Source organism: Opisthorchis viverrini (assembly GCF_000715545.1).
Source record: "Opisthorchis viverrini unplaced genomic scaffold opera_v5_508, whole genome shotgun sequence".
Classification (NCBI taxonomy): Eukaryota; Metazoa; Platyhelminthes; class Trematoda; order Opisthorchiida; family Opisthorchiidae; genus Opisthorchis; species Opisthorchis viverrini.
Genome location: NW_008752172.1, coordinates 59,938 through 76,992, shown reverse-complemented (window position 1 = coordinate 76,992; position 17,055 = coordinate 59,938). Strand labels below are relative to the sequence as shown.

Genomic DNA, 17,055 nt, shown 5'->3' with positions numbered 1-17,055 from the left:
CCACCCAATATTGGCAGGCAAGTCCGTAAAGAATGTTAGCCAATTATATGCATACTAGTGAGGGCAGAGAGCTTTTGCAAAATAAGTCTTAACGAACGAGGAGTTTCCTCATAGTGAAACTAACTCTGATACCATCCATAAAACGAGGAAGTTTAGCGGACACTAAAAATGGTTATTGGGAACTCAACAAACATAGTGCTTTCTCAGAAAAGTGAACATCCTCAGGACCAGTTCAACCCGCGCTCTCCTTTTATTAGGGGAGGGACACAAACTGAGCCGTACTTGTGTGACACTCCTCTGTGGGATGGAAACTAATTCCTTTGACGAAACATGCTAAGGGAATTATCCTTTGAATTTAGTGAAAACAAACCGGAATTACGTCACAGAGAAGAACGAGTAACATGGAAAATCAAGGTGAATTGTCCTACATTACATACAAGATGATCCCAGGCACTCAATACCTCTTAGGTTTTATTGGAGACATAAAAACATCCCGAGTGTCTCGACCACACCGGAACCGTCATCATGAATCAGAAAGCCTATTGAGGTTGAGCTTTTCGGGAGCTGATCACACCTGTTATAAAGCGCTTCGTCAAAACTCAGATCGGCGGCTGACTTATGAGAAATCTGATGGACAGTAAAATCCTTTCAACAAAAAGTTAGCCGAATTCTTGATGTTCACCACCACCACTTGAAGAATATTTGTTTCCTCATCCTTAGTTTTCACTCACTGCAGAATGAAACGTGGACCAGTAGAGAGAAATGTGGTTTCTTTGCTTGTCACGTGAGTATGTGCCCTGATGTCCGCGTGTATGTAAGTGAGCGTGTTCTCTATCGAATGGAATACAATAAAGCCCTGGGTTAACTGTTGCACATGCAAGTCGGAATAAAAAAAACGGGTTCCTGATGGTCAGGAAAAGGCGCTCCGTGAACCGAAAATGAGAACTACTGGAATTTATCTGCTGCACTAGGAAAATGAAACACGAACAGGTCATTCGAGCTGGCGGTAGCCAATTTATCGACCACAGCAGTCAGAGTGCGCAAGGACTCAAGGTTTCCTCTGAGTTGTAGGACCTGGTAACTAAATCACATGGATTTGCGGTGCCCGTGTTTGCAGGAGCTATCTGAAACCTACCACCCATCCGTCGACAAAAGAGCATGTTAGTGAGCCTTGGGGGTTTATAACCTCAGGTTACAACAGATAAAAGATCATCCACAGGGATCCATACGCTACTCGGCGTAAAATGCCTGTGGTTGTACCTATTCGATGGTGGTGATGGTTTGGTTTGACATCACAGGTAAGCCCGGAAACAGATGCCAGCTCACTGCGTACACACTTTTACATTCGGGATAGAGCTTATCCACCCCTGATCCTGTGACAGACCCGTTCATAGAGGCAAACAATTGGTGCACAGTGCCCAGTGTTTGATCAGTTGGCCCCCGAGCCCACCAGTCAATCGTCCAGAACGCTTGATCCTTGATGCAAGATCAGTTTTCCCTCTCCCCTGTAACCTGACTTCACATTTGCGAGTGACTGCTCTATCAGACGAGTCCCAGAGTGAAAACTGAGTACAAACTGAGTACGCAGCTTATCGAAACACACCTTTATTTAAATTAAGTTGATGTTAACGGAAGACTCAACCGAATTGGGGCTGAATCCTCCACATATAATAAGCTTCGATTTAATGCCTCCATTCATTCAAGTTGAAGTATATCGTACAGTCGGAATCCAGCTGAATCCTTCGTCACTACCGACTTGATTTGAGTACATTTCCCAAATGCGTACAATTTGGCGACCAAGTGGAACAAAAGCTGATCGAAACGCGGAGGATTACACCAACCCGATGAAACCCGAGGTCGAAGCCGGTAGTGAGCTGTCAAATGTCACCGCAACCCTAAAAGGGTGTCACTCAAAGTCGAGCCCGGAGCGCAGATGCCCAAACGTTTCCTATCAACGTGGACCCAAGTGAACAGTGAAGAATTTGTTGGCAATAATAGGGCAAGCCGCTAGCGCCCGGCAGCCCTGAAGTAGAGGCCACGCGGGGACAGCCTGAACCCCACAAAAATAGGTCCTAGTACAAAGCTAGGGATCGGGTTTCAAGCCGATCTGCTATTTTCCTTACTCATTAGTTTAAGGCATGCCCCGGCGACGTCCAATTGGGTGCCTCAGTAAACAAAGGCACCACCAACAAAAACACTCATTTGCACATACTAAAGAAAACCTCACCACAACCCGTGTATTTGAGAAGGAGCTAAAGTTACATCAAAAACTAACTGAAAAGATTATTAATAATGCAGTCATCAAAATATATCCAATGAACATGTCGTAAGTCTACTTATAATTCAAGAGTAGTATGTATCTTCGCCCGCAGTATCCGGAGTCAACGGCATGAACTGGTCGCTGTGCGTTCTAACCACCAAAGCTACATGCGCAGCATTATAGTTGTTTACAAAGAACCTCAGTTAGCTGGTGGAAGCCAAATTTGAGCGAGTAACAAAATTGGAATGTTACAGACTCAAGTGACCAGGTTTCCTGCAGAGGACGAAGCTCTAACGATTTCCTTGAAAAAATTCGAACTTGGACGCATGAGGATTTACTGCCAGCCTAGTCTGGTGAGACATTCTCACCTGTCTGGCTAGAGCAAGAAAGATCGGATAAACTTGGGATTATTCAGCTTAACGGATCTCTCGCAGAGACCAACCAAGTATTAGTTGTCGTTTACTTTTTATACGTGTTTCGTTGGCCACCGCTGTACAGACCAACCGAAGTTGGCCAAGATGGGTAAAGAGAGAGACAGAGAGGTGCTCGTTTCTGAGAACCGAAAAACCCGTCGAGTGAGAAAACTACTTTGAAATCACGAATTCGTATTGCAACCGAGTGGAGTACAAGGATGAAGTTGGAAAAATTTAGGAACATTAAACTGAAGCATAACAGGATTTTGATTGTAAAAGAATCAATTGTGTGTCCAACCGCTGCCCTTATGAGGGTGTCCAGACTGCCAACGAGACCCACCACCCCGAGCTCGGGATGTTGTTGAGGGATTGGAACTCCCACTCCTGCGAGAATGTGAACTTCCATGCTCTGAATGGGTACCCGGTCCATAGGAACACTCGTTATAGTCAGAGCTGCGGCTCGAACCGGTATTCCGAAAAGTCTGATGACTGCCTCTGTCGTGGGAAGAAATAAAGCATAATTACGCAGGTGACAGAACACAAATCAAGGTTTGAAATACATAAACAGCATGTGCACGGAAAAAAGCAGGTGAGCAGTGAACAGCCTAGTTTCCAGCAGAAGAACCTCTACCAACAACCTTATGACAGTTTTAGCATAATAAGCGACATACGGTGAACAAAAAACATGGAAGACAACTGAGGACTGTAAAGAAGACGTGTAGCAACTGGTTCCAAATAAAAACTACTGGATAATACGTGTGATGGAAAGACTCCGACGAAATGTTACCATCTGCACATGGGAGTCGGGTCTGAGTACTGCTATGATCTCGTAGGCTACGCTTGCTGAAGCCTCGTTCGACAAAGAACAAGAATGTTGCGAAAGCAAAACGGGAACAATCAAGCTAAGGGCAATGAGTTTTGCGCTAAAAGTATGCATATTACGAGTAATCATACTATCGTCTGTAATTAGTTTGAAGACAGTAAGGTGTTTCCTCCAGGCGATTAGCATTCGTATTCGTAGAAGGACCAATGTTGCATTGCCCTGAGGGAGGACGAGCTGGAAAGATGTCGGTCCCAAAACCCGCAAACCCCGATCGCCCAATGCTGACCATGATCGCCGGCAAATTATACACTAGGTCCGAAATACGGGCAATACCAACCACAAGCCCCATTTGTATTCAAACGCATCTGCTACGCGCAATAGCAACAACAGTGAGTCAACTATGCCTTGTGACCCCGTGACTAGGGTCAGGCAAAGTGGGTCCGATTAATGAGTCACCGGCTGTGGGCAGTACCAACCGGTAAATCGCTGTCCCACTGATCGGCTTTTGAGCTGAAGGTCAGAAGAAAAACCCTCAAACAGAATCCTTCTTCTTTTTACTACTTTGTGAGTCAGATTTGAGTCAAGAGCGCACGGTGAGGTGTTGCAACTAAACTCCGTCCTTGGCCTGGGAAACCGGGAGACATCACTTACCCTCATAGTTCTTCATTCACTGATGTCTCTCCTCGATTTCTTCCCAACTTCCAGGCAAACATCGTCCGATCATTCGTCAACTAACTAACCCACGCAACCTATCCAACTCGACGGCCATTAAGATCAAACATAACACTTCAATGAATTCACGAGATCCTTTACACACTGGAGCTTCCATCGTTCGTACTCAATGTCAAACAGGTAAACAGGTATTGCTTGCTCGAAACTTATATGCACTCACAGTTTACGAATACTGTGCGTCCGAAACACACTCACAGGAACCAAGTTTGGTCATACGCCTTAAATCATCTTGAAAGAACTCAGCTTTCCCGCATTCTACTCTCCAGGCATCTGGAGATCCTGAGGTCATCGCTTATGGAATATACGGCGTAGAATTCGCGCTCAGACCTAGAGGTGAACGATTCAAGCGAATGGTTACCCAATCCAATCAAGCGAAACTCGACATCGAAACCAGTGGGTGTCGTCAGCTTACTTCAAGATAGGATGCAGTTCTGATACAAGATGTTTTACCGAGAATTATCCAGACTGATTAACCAGGAAAGAGGAGTTGATAGTATCATCCTTGCGAGTGATGTTCAATTAGGTCTTCTGAGCCATGTGAAATCCTACCTGGATGGTCGACTAGGAGTCGATACTTAATGCAGACAAGGTGGAGCGACTCCTTCAAATGTGCCACGACTACCAACTGTTCTCGCGAGCATGAATTTTCAACATAACGAGTCGCACTACATAACCTGATGGTAATCAAGTGCAAGTTAATAATGGATCAAGTGGCTAAGACCTATCTGCGTAGAGCTAGGATTCAAGACTGCCGTTCTTTACGGGCCACACAACTGGGTTCCGATCACATTATACTCTGAGCACACCTGACGATTCGTTTTACTTTGGGCACTCGTAGGTGGACGAGAAGTATACTAATACGTCATTTTCGGAAGACTATCATACCCCAACACTGCCGATCTGAGCTAGACCGAATGCTGCGGCGAATCTACATAGTACTTGTAATAGGCATGTGGGTGAATCATGTTGAGATGCAAAAGTGGCGGTGTCACATCATGCAAAACCGTCTGCTTGACTTACGGGACACAATAAATTGGCCACTAGACAGTGTCGAGATCTGTAATCATCATTGGTGCTAAAAAATTCACACCAGAAAGCAAGCATTACGGCGCCACACACAGAGCCTCTAAAATCCGACAGTGAGAAAAAACGCACGGAAACAGACGCGGCCTATATCATCTAATTCGATAGACCGGCCAGAGAAGAAAACCGACGAAGCAATAAGTAATTCATTCGCAAAAATACCGATTAGAAAAATGAGCTGAGCATGTTGGAAGGCAATTTAGTTGGCTTCGTGCAACGTGACCACTGGAGGCAGTGCAGAATAGAATACCAACCTTAATGGCCCAGCAGACGACGAAACACCCACTCTGGAGAGTGAGATGTCCGGCCCCTCTGTACTCAGTCTTATTCAAATACGAGGAAGCTCTGGTAACCTAAATGAGGAGACTCATCAGTTTCATATGGAATGAGGAATAGGTATTTGGGGAATCGGGAAGGAAGATAACAATTAATAGGAGAATGCGCGTGAAAACCATGGTGATATTAACTTGGCAGCTGTGATATCGAAAGTGCACTCTGGTATTATCTTTCACAGACAGTGAGAGACCGATCTGTGAGAATCGAGCTAGGTCTCATTCTGAAAAATATTGCACAGACCACACGTTTGGATTAGACAAACAGACCTTTAGACCAGTAGTTTCGCGCCTTAATGCTGAGCTACCTATAGCCTCAATAATACTATTCCACTAGAATACTTTTTACTATCGCTGTGTTGACATCTTTCTTTCACATTCCCTCTTCATATAGGTGAAAGCTTAAATCGCGCTCCATTCACAGTATCAACACAAAACGACCCATCTATAAGTGTTCTGTTGGTTTTCGCTGAATGCATACAAAGAACATGGAAATATAAGAAGCCAAAAAATAAACAACTTAAAAGCCAGAAAAAACTACTGACTCACCGGTAGCCACTACCCCGTGTGTAGCCCGAATAAGGATCGAAATCAGCCGCAGAGTTATTGGACCGACTCCCACCGCCACGACGCCCGCGGGAAGACTGGCCTCCCCCACGGTCATATTCGGTGGGGATGTCCAGGTCCGGGCTGGCAGCACGCTGGCCAGGTACGCCACCACTACTTTCGGAATCTCGCCGTCCTCTAGAGGGCTTTCCCCCAGGTTTTCGTGAATGACTGGTGAATCCAGACTGGGAACGAGCGGCGTAATAAGTAGATCGCCTCCCCCGACATCCAGAATCACGAAGATGTGGAGAAAAGTCGGATGTAGTGTTTGATTCCACGAAGGTCATGGAATCCGATTCGCTCACCGATCGGTCTATAGAGGTGGTGGATACAGAACGTACTGAGCTTTGTGCGGCCTCGCGATTCGCTGATTCCAGGTCCGTTCCCACATGTGATGGTTTCGTATCCTTAGAACTGGATTTCAATTTTGTATCGCCCCTTTCCAAAGTGGGTTGACTACCTGTCCAAGCGGGTGAACGGTCAGACCAAGATCCCAGGGGATATTTTGATAGGGATTGCTCTGGAACAGGTACAAGAAGTGAATCACAACTAAGTGGAGTCACGGTTTAGCTTTCAGTCAAATCACAACGTCACTTTAGCAGACTAAAGTTCTCACATAGCTACTCCTTTTGAGAATAACCAGTTACATAAATGACAACACAGTTATCGCTGCTGCATACTGCTCAATGGAACAAGCCTCAAAACAAGCAAACAAAATAAACCTACGCGATCCCTGCATTGCAGGAAACTCCTCCACATCTATAACTGGCTTTCCCGGATGTTTCCCGTCTTTGCTTGTCTTTTGGGTACCGACTAGTTCTTCATCGATTCGTGAGCCGCCGCTACCATGGTATTCAGGGTCTCGTGAAGACTGCACCGATGCAGAAGCGCGTTTGGCCTCGGTTGGACGACGCGAACCTGTTGGTGGAGGACGAGTTGAACTTGGTGGTGGGGTCGGTGGTGGGCCTTGGTCTACGCATCTAGAACTTTTCCGTGCACTACCCGGGTGCTGTTTGAATGGTTTTCTGTGTCGTATCGAGTCTTCATCCCTCCTTTTGTTTTCCAACTCGCGTTGGTTCAAGTATGCAAGCAAAGGCGTATTCACTAAATTCTGATATTCCAATACAAAAGAGGGGACAATTTAACAACAAAAATATCCTAATGGGAATTTAAAAACCTAAGAGAAAATATGGAACAAAAGATAAAGAAATAAAATCAGCTGCGTTCCTCATTCAAATTGGTAAACGGTAGGTCATAAAAGAAATCCTAGGAAAAGTGGCCACATGAAGACAGGTACCCGAACTCTAACCGCGTGGTAGCAGAAGTTGTATGCCCAGATGTTGAATGTGTCAACGCTTCGTGCATAATGGGTTGTGATGATGTCCCTATTCCAAAATCGCACGCACTATTGAAGAGCATTGAGTGGACATGCCTCCAATCTCGAATGAATCACGAGCTGACAATAGATCATCCCCACTGCTTCCAATCCCGAGCCTGAAAAATACACAGGTGTAAAATGAATCAGTGTAATTTTCCTGGAGCTATGCTATTCCGTGTAAATGTTGATTAAACGACTAACTCGGTGCCAACAAAGCACAGCCTCATATTTCTGAAAAGCAGCACGCGCCAGATGACAGAATAACGGGAAGTTTTATCGACTATGAAAACGTTACGACCTTGACCGATCAACAGAGCGTAAACGAATCGAACGATGGCATCCACAAAGTCGAGCAAACAACACCGTCCGGAGTAACAATGTTCACTGAATCAGCATCATGATGTCAACATAGGCTTATGTCGGGGGTGAGATGGCCAAAGTGGTTGGAGCGCGAATTTACTGATCGTGTTTCGAACCCGACCTCTGCCTCTCGACTTCCCCTGTCTAGGCTTGGACAACCTGGCAGTATCCCAGCTCTCGTGCAACCTTCGGGTGGCATGGCAGTTAGGCACCGGAAGGGTGCTACAGCTGAACGATTTTTTAAGCTTACGTCACCCGGGAAAGTAAAAATGCCCTATGGCTCCCTATCACGCTGTAGGACTGCGTACTTAGCAAATAGTAAAAAATCAAAGGGCACTCACTCCGCTGCAAAAGAAGCAGTGGTTACCGAGAAACTGCCTCTGAGAAAAAGGTCCAGGAGTATTCATTATTCAGTTACTCTGAAAGAAATGCACTATGCACAATGGCAATTCGGCTAACAGGAGTTCTCGATTGGGTGAGTAGCCCCTTGATGCATATTTCGGAAGCTTAATGTACAAACAATTTCCATGTAAAATTCCCCGTGGATGAAATGACTATGGAATCTAAAGGCGGTAGCTATAAACCTCCTGAACAATCAATCTAAAAGATAAAAACGTCGCTGGGAGTGATGAGAAATATCCCATAAGGAAAATTCACCTATCCCTTCGTATGAACTGCTTTCAAATAAATTCCAGTCGTCTTTTGATCGCAGTTGAATGAGAATCTGCTATGTTCCATCTAAAACAGTCGAGGCAAAATTCTATGGCACTATCAAAGCAAACACGATGCGGGCTCTTGGTGGATACAACCTTAGGAACTAGACAAGCGCAACAACGCGGTTCTACATGAGTAGCAACAACCCAGTTAGTCTGGCTGGGATAAATAACAAACAGGATATTCTCATTTGCATAAGAATCTGCTTGACAAGAGACAGCTGAATCTCCTGTTTATAGTAGTCTTATTCGATTGAATGTTCTGCACCAAGCCGTCACATGTTCCAGTTGGTATGATATTCGAGATGATACAGGACATTGTATGAGCGCAAAACTTTGTAATCCTAGCAACTCTAGAAACCCTGTGAACAATGTGTGACGTTTAGAAAATGTTTTGTGGTATCTCGGATACCAGACCATACCGACTAACATGAGGCGGCCTTGAAAAACACCACAAACGAGAGATTCATATGGGATTCATTTGAATGTAGTTGTTAAATTTCGTGTAATTTGCGTTCGAGTAGAACATAAGGTTGACGGAAACTCGGAGGCTGCGCCTATGTAATGAGTCTCGGCAGGGCGAGAATAGTCGAGGGTTGTCAACCAGTAGCGCGTTACGTTTAGACAACAGACAAAACACTAGTATTAGTATGGTAGTCAACTGAACAGTTGGACCGGAAGTGCTATTGTCCGTTCACTTAGCGAAAGTGGTTTTGTTGTTCGGTTCTTGCAAAGTGTAAATTCGGGAAGGGATCCTTAGCTATCCGGGAGCTTTAGTGGGAGTGCCAACTGACTTTAACCTTCGCTTGTTGACGAAAAGTACAATGACGCGTTCCTAAACGGGGTGTTTACCACCTAAACCACCAACCGACTTAATGGTTGGTTTGGTGACACTTGTAACATGTGAATTCTATGAAATAGGTTCTATCCACTGAAAACAAGCTTGTCGAGTGGGTGGTTGAGTGTTGCTCAAGGAGTCCTGAGGAGTCCCCGAGTGCCCATCGAGCTTGCCTCCTACTTGAACGCCGGACTATACGCAAGTGAAGATATGTAAAGGTGTGTACAGTAAGTGGTTGCCCACGACAGAATAAACTGAACATCTGCTCCATGACATTCCTCAACTGAATCCGCTGCCAAAAGGTCACTTCATGTTTCAGCTGGGTAGATGTTAAAGATATCGGAGCGATTTTTCTCATATAACACTGCAAGGAGTACCACAAGTAGTGGAATTTCCGAGAAAATAATCCGGTATCTTGGAAATAGTTCTGATTGAAATGCGGGACTTTTGGTCAACACATTCGGTTGACGAATAGCACACATTAAAGATTCATCCGAGTTTCTTGTGGACCACAGCTTAACTGACGTACAATTTGATGTCCAAATAGACAACAGACAATACCCAATGAATCCCAAGGAGAATAAAACTGGTAAGGAACCGACGAAGTTATTCAACAACCCTATGAATATTGTTGCACCAGGTTCAGTCAGGTTAATGTCACAGATCAATCCATGAAATTACGATCATTTAAAAGAAAGATCCGGGCAATTAAACCGAGTAAGGGCGTTATAAGGATGAGCAATGCTGAAACAATTAATGATACAATAAGAATGATAATTGTAATAATGATAACAGTGGCTGTAACATCTTTTTATTGCGCAGCTGTCATGCAGCCCAGTGGACGCACGAGGGCTGAGATACTACCAGATTTCCAAAGCCCACACAGAAGTTGTACGAGATGCTAACCACGGACCTCTAACCACTGAGCTAGCTTAATAGGGTCCCCGACAACCCTTTAAATCTTGATCAATGGCAGGATTCCAACGAGTATCTGGGACCCTATGAGAATGTTCACCTGACTATAGGAAAATCATAGAAATAACTAGCTGGAGTATGATTCATAGAGGCCTCTACTAAGCGATTTCATCTTCAGCAGGCAACGAAACAAGCACTCCCGAAAGCGTTTGTCGAGGGACGAGTGAGATAAGGAAACTACCCAAGCAATGAACAGAAATGACTCGGGTTGCCACTACGGTTCGATTACGGATTTATATACATAATCATAAAAACTTTGATGCAGAAATCTCTGCAGCTTGCAGTCCGGAAGCATTAGACTGATTGGTGAACATACATCTGTTGACGAAGATCAGGCGGAACTCAACTTTTCGCAATAGCTACCCCATTAACTGCAGCACGGTAACCGTACAAAAATGCCATGGGCTAAGTCGTCGCCATAATACATAGGCGAACTTCCTACCAGAACGCTCGCACGAGAACAGCTTCGTGGAACAGGTCAGCACGGAGATGCAGACAACAATAGGAGGATAAGGAATGGGCAACTGACAGACGATGGCCTGAGTGAACAAACTGTTAATGTAGAAAGATAAACTTCTGTTGCGTGACATGTAACCTGTAAAGCTATAAGCCCTAATTTCTTTGGGGTCAGGTTTGAATATGATATCTGAATAGTGACATAAGCATTTCTCCTCTCCCTAGATATTTTCCATTCCGTAATGAGCCGGGTAGAGAGCGATTTGTGAGGTAGGTCTTGCGGCCTTTGAAGCACCAGCCAACCCACGGAATGTGCTCTTTTCTACAGAACAACTTATCGCAAAGTGACGCTACTAACCCGGCGATTTCCTGGAGGCTAGCGTTATTTTGGACACCTACATAAACAAGCCGAAAACGCGTGTTAAATTTACCGCAGTCTAGTGAGCCATACGAACTAACTTGAGAAGGTTGCACACCCGCGTAAGTGCACGGCCTCTGTCTGACTAGATAACACAACAATCAGGTCTTCAATATAAACATAGGCTTGGGAACCCATCGGCCAACGCGTTAAAGCGAGGGTTGGCTGGACAGCCTCCTGCCAAACTTTACTGCCGGCGCGGTTCCTAAAAATGGCTAACAGACACGCCCTCAGATTCTCATTAGTTATATCTCACATATACTCCAACTGCCAAAGTCTTCAGGAATCGCGTCAGAATCTGGAAGAACTGCACATTCTAAAGCGAAAAAGGATAAAAGCAAAAAACAGTGGCACATATCTCATGTCCAGGACTGCTGATGCGCCAATGAAAGATTTTGGAATAAGGAAGAATGCAGAAGAAACGAAGTGAAAGTCACCTTATCTATGGCTGACTCGCGCGCTTGGATGTCCTCTAAAATCGTTTCCCAGGGCGTCTTCTTCGGTTCATTTTCCGAGGCTTCCGTGGCGTTCTCTGGTGGCTGTATTGTTTTCAAAAACTCCTGGAAATCGGGATCCTCGTTAAGGGTTCCCTGCTTTTTATCGAACTTCTCTGATCGTTTGCCTGTGGATGTTTCCTTGGTTGTGGCCAAAGTTTGACAAATTGCGAACTCAACTAAGCCATATGACTCGTTACCCTTTAGTTAGAAGGAAACTTGTGAAAATCAGCACGAACTTACTTCTGAGTCCACGAAAACGTAATCGTCAAAACGTTCTTTGAAGTCAAACAAAGCATCAATATCACAGAACGTAATGTAAGCTCTCGCCGTACCAAGATTGCCCAGAGTGGGGTCCGGGGAACAAAACCGGAAATACGTGTGTGGTGGCAATGGATCTACAATTTGACGAAATTCCGCGTCTGTCAGCTTGGGGGGCAGCCGGCGAATGACGACTTTTGTGGGACAATTTTTCATCGTCTGAAAGTGGGAAAATGCGACCTAATGAAGATTACAGAAATTGTGGAAAGACAATATGCCAAGAGTCGTAGTCAAAAACGAATCTCACAGGAAGTTGCAGAGCCATCCATTTTCACAGTCTTTTCCGCCTTCTAGGGCCTTATTCAAAAATTCATGATGGGTCAAATTTGTTGGCAGTGATTTCATTTCCTTATTCCAAGTTGGTCACTTACTTATCGGCTCTCAATCACCGTATTCAAGATGGTCTTGAATTCGTAAAAAAACTCGTTTGAGTATCCTTAAGAAGTCCACTTCATCATGGTGTTTATGGTGCCGAATGGTATCGAATGGGAAGTCGCTGCCCAAGAGAAGAGTTTACCGTGGTGTGACGGTTTGCATGCCTCCGCGATTAATTGAGCTATACTAGGGGATGTCCATGTTCTACTCACAGATACTCCCATACTATGCTGGTCAACGGTCAGAGGTCTGGCCAACACAGTGTCACGACGCTACAGGTTGCGAGTGGCACCTGGTTCTGTAAAAGTGGAAACGCAGCAGTATTTTTTACCCAAAAACCACTGCCTTGCAGTCCGGCTATTGAGCCAAAAATTTTCGTCGAGGAACCTAGTCGTCCTCCTGTCTAATAACTTCTGATAGATTCCGAGAATAGCTGGGTCGCCAACTATTGCCTGCAGTGTGGCATAGCACCTAAGTCGCCCGCTAAAGTTTACGTAAAGTCGTGGCGCAACCGACCAGAGATTGGTCTCGTCCTCACGTCGCAACTCCAGTGGGTGGCCTGTGCTTTTTGGTTGTAGTGAACGCCTGTAACAAAGTGCCGGGAATTCTTCCAGTGAACGGTCCCACAAATACCAGTACGATCCTGGGACTGAGAAGAGTTCTCGGTCGCCTCGGAACATCAGGGACTTGTATCCGATAACGGAATTTAGTTCGCACCACTGGCGTTTGTAGGTATGTTGGAAGCGCGGCAGACAGTGGTTCTCTTTCGCGAATTGTAAACCGCCCTTGACTCTGTGGACCGTCAGGCACTATTGAAGTATCTATGGAGCAAACGTTTCCTCGACAAATTATCGGCCCTCCTTAAGGTGCTGTACGCCAACCTTCACGGACGTGTGAAGGTCTAGGAAAAGCTCTCGCCTGAGTTCACCACATCCAGTGGTGTCAGACAAGGCTGTCCCCTTTCACTTTGTCTCCTCAACTTCGTGACTGATGCGACTATGGAAGACTCACTACCAGCCTCATTTGCCTGTGGGGCCGAAGTGACCCCGAGTCATTCGCTCACAGATATCGAGTATGCAGACGGCATAGCTCTTCGTGAATCTGAAGCCGTGATATTGCAAACGGTATCAAATAAGCCTAAAAAATTCTACTTTACGGTCTCGAATGCGTTTCACACCCTCACAGTGTAGTGTGCTGCTGCAAGGCTGGATGGGCCTGAACCCTAAACTCATACTTGCGGATGAGTCGATTGAGGTAGTAGAGGAAGTTGCCTACCTGGGCAGCTGTACCAGTCCAAGTGGTCTCGCGAAGGATGACGTCCTCATTCGCATTGAGGAGGCCAGAGCAGCTTTTGTGAACCTCCATCGCCTGGGGCGTAGGCGTAACAAGCTCATACGTCAAGGGTCGGATCCACAGAGTTGTGGTGCGTTCCATATTATCGTACGGGTCAGAAAGCTGGCATCTGCGCGCCGAGGACGTCAAAAAAGCTTTCGGTGTTTGACCATCCATGTCTTTGGAGCATTGCCCGAGTCTGGTATTCGGGAGAAATAACTCACTCACGATAGATGAACTGATCACACTGCATAGGTTGTCCTGACTTGGCCACGTGCTCCGTATGCCAGTCGACGACTCGCTTGAAGAGTTCTTTTTGCGCACCCACGCGAAGGGTGGAAACGAGCCAGGGGAGGTCAAACAATGACTTTGCAACGAGATATGGAACACACCACCGGCAAACTCAGCTGCACTGGTCACTGCCGTCTCCTTGGACGGAGACCGTGAGACGGGATAAATCAATAGTTAGATACACTGTCAGGCATGGCTCAGTCACGCCCTCAACAGCGCCCATGCACACAAGGTGATTCCTCTAGTGCATGACGCCGTCCAAATCTCTCCAATTAAAAGTCAACCGACAACCTTGTATTTACGAGGCAATTGTTTCATCTACCGCAGGTATCTACCCCACTTCACCAAATCGTCGGTGGAAGAAACTGTGGCAGCTTGAATCACTGTATGGCAGTGCGCGGCTTTCTACAGCCGGTGATGATGATTCCGTATGAGTCGCCATATTGACCTGACAAACAGCCTCCTGGCTAATTGGGGATTTCCGTTAGAACACGTGGGACAGTTAGACTACTGCAGTAGTCTTACGCTGAGCAGACTTTTGGGCGAAAAGCCTTGACCAAGTACTCTCCTCCTCGCCAAGTTCGGGTGCTCTAGCAGTGTCTAAATGCGCGCATAACAAAAACATCTTTATGTCGCACCGGCTGTCGCGCGGCGACATCAATGGGTCGCAATATCCGATGAATACGGCAAGGGGTAAACAAAGGGATGTTACTGCTAACATCCCCATCTCTCCTCATTATTCCCTCTTATCCCCAACCCGCCCTATTTGATGACCACACTTCTGCATCTGCCAGGTATAGGCAAGTCAGTCAAGTACCTGTAAGGTGGTCGATTGTAGATCATTACCCGAATCCGTCTCTTTACTCTCAATGGTCAGACCCCGTTGTCCTGAACAGGCTAACAAGCAGGCTGTTGTTGCTTGAACTGTAGATTCTATAACGGTAAACGCTTGGTGCTCGATATGGCTTAGGGGTAACGGTGCAAAAATTCTGACCTGAATGTCCTGGCAGGTGTGCACCGAAAGGGAACCAACAATGATCCATTAACATTTGTTGATTTTTGTTGCATTTCTGCAGCCAAAGTCGAATATCTAAGAGATTTTTGGAGTCTAAATGCCAGTGACTCCAAACTTCAGGTGGTTCCTCAACTGTCAAGAATGATTGAGCAGGTGTTGGCATGCTTCTCGGTTCCAGAGCTGAGGCATCCTGGCTAAACTGGATATTTGAAAATAGCGATCGCTGGTCTGGACCCAAAGCGTAATGACAATGGCGACCGTCTATTATGACTATGTACTGGCCACAGCTTGTTGGTCAGCAGTTCTGGGTTTAGACGTAGCGGATGCCGTTGTGCTACCTGTGAACTCCTACTGCTCAACAGTCCTACAGCTAAGCCAATCATGCAGCCATTAGGCTCAGTAAATAAAAATAAATCGCCCGGCCACGACATCCTTTCGATCCACAGCTGCAACAATTCGGGGGAAGCATGAGAGTCGAGATAATGCCAATCTGTCCAAGCCTAAGCGGGAGCAATCGACAGTCCAGGGTTAGGTTACAAGCACAGGGTTTGTAGTTTGCAGCACAAGTTTGCAATTTAATATCTCAACCGCTGAGCTAACTCGAACACGCCAGACTCAATACTCGGTAGTCGATCATTCTACAATAATTATATGGCTTTGGATTTGGCCTCATCCAGGACGATCACTGTCACTCCCTAATATAGGACGATCTATTCATTCGGGTTCTACAGTGTGATCAAATCAGAGGAGCGTGATGAAATGAGGTTTGGAGAAACGAAAGTGCAGCAGGAAATGCGCGAAGGCCGCTCGGACTAATGCAGAAAACAGCTGTTTTTTGCAGGGCCCTAGGGTCCTGCATGTCGTTTATCGAACTAACGTAAGACAATACTGTTCAGATACACTGTCAGATACTGTCAGATACACGTATATCTGATACGTAATAAAAGCTAGTATCTAAACCGCCGGACAGAATAATTTCCACACAGTGAACATATGTACCTGTCCTTCGTTCGGCACCATCAGCTCCAGCCGTGGTCTGTGAGTTTAGATCCCACCAAAATTGGTGAAGCACTGATACGTCATTCTGCTCTGGATCAGAGTCGGCGACTTGCGGTGTGGACCGGGCAGCTGGTGTATGAAGGACAAAGTCAGGTTGGTATATAAACTAGTGTCGAGCTACAAATGGTCATTCCTCGCTTGCTCCTCTTGCGGTCCGGGTGTCCACGACGTGCAGGACGCCGCCACCACGGTTGCAACGACGGTACGGCCAAGTGGGATGGTTAAATGTGGTAGGATGTCATGTAGGTTCACAGGATGTATCCTCGGACGAACAGAATTTCGGTGAAATGCTTCCTCACTGGAATGCTGGTTAAAAGGTTCGTCGATAAGTTGATATTTTTGCGCACAATCATGCAAATGACTTATATTTAGGTATGCTGCTTTTGACTGCCGATCGTTCATGCGTGTCATTCAGCGAGGCAGTCGCCTTGTAATAATTAGTTTTTATATGTGCAACACTCGTGTGACCTGCGTACGTCCGATTGCCAAGTATATGCTGCGAACCGGCGTATGAATGCTCAGCAGGAGCGTGTTGTGTTTGGATTGTTGCGATATTTTAGGTCACCCATGGAAATCCGAGACTACGTCCGGATGAACCATGGAATAGACTAGACCGGTGATGGCGTGCGGGTCCTGCGCGACAAACTGCGCCACTTGGACTATCCTGTATGTGATCTGCAGGGTATCCGAGGTCCGGTGCACCCATTTGGACCCATGGCTGGGTCTGTGATGATGGGAGTTTGAGTGTTCTCTCTCTTGCTTCCGTCCGTCTGCGTGGTTT

General features: G+C 46.0%; 1 protein-coding gene across 1 annotated transcript; it reads right to left on the bottom strand.

Annotated features, from left to right (window-relative positions):
• Positions 1–2,858: 2,858 nt before the first annotated feature.
• Positions 2,859–16,380, bottom strand: T265_15451 (hypothetical protein; the record flags this gene model as incomplete). The annotated part of the gene is made up of 7 exons (XM_009178177.1): positions 2,859–3,168; positions 6,193–6,769; positions 6,976–7,360; positions 11,825–12,082; positions 12,125–12,361; positions 15,018–15,133; positions 16,215–16,380. Coding segments are annotated over 7 exons (1,953 nt in total), but the record flags the coding sequence as incomplete, so codon positions are not given.
• Positions 16,381–17,055: the final 675 nt, after the last annotated feature.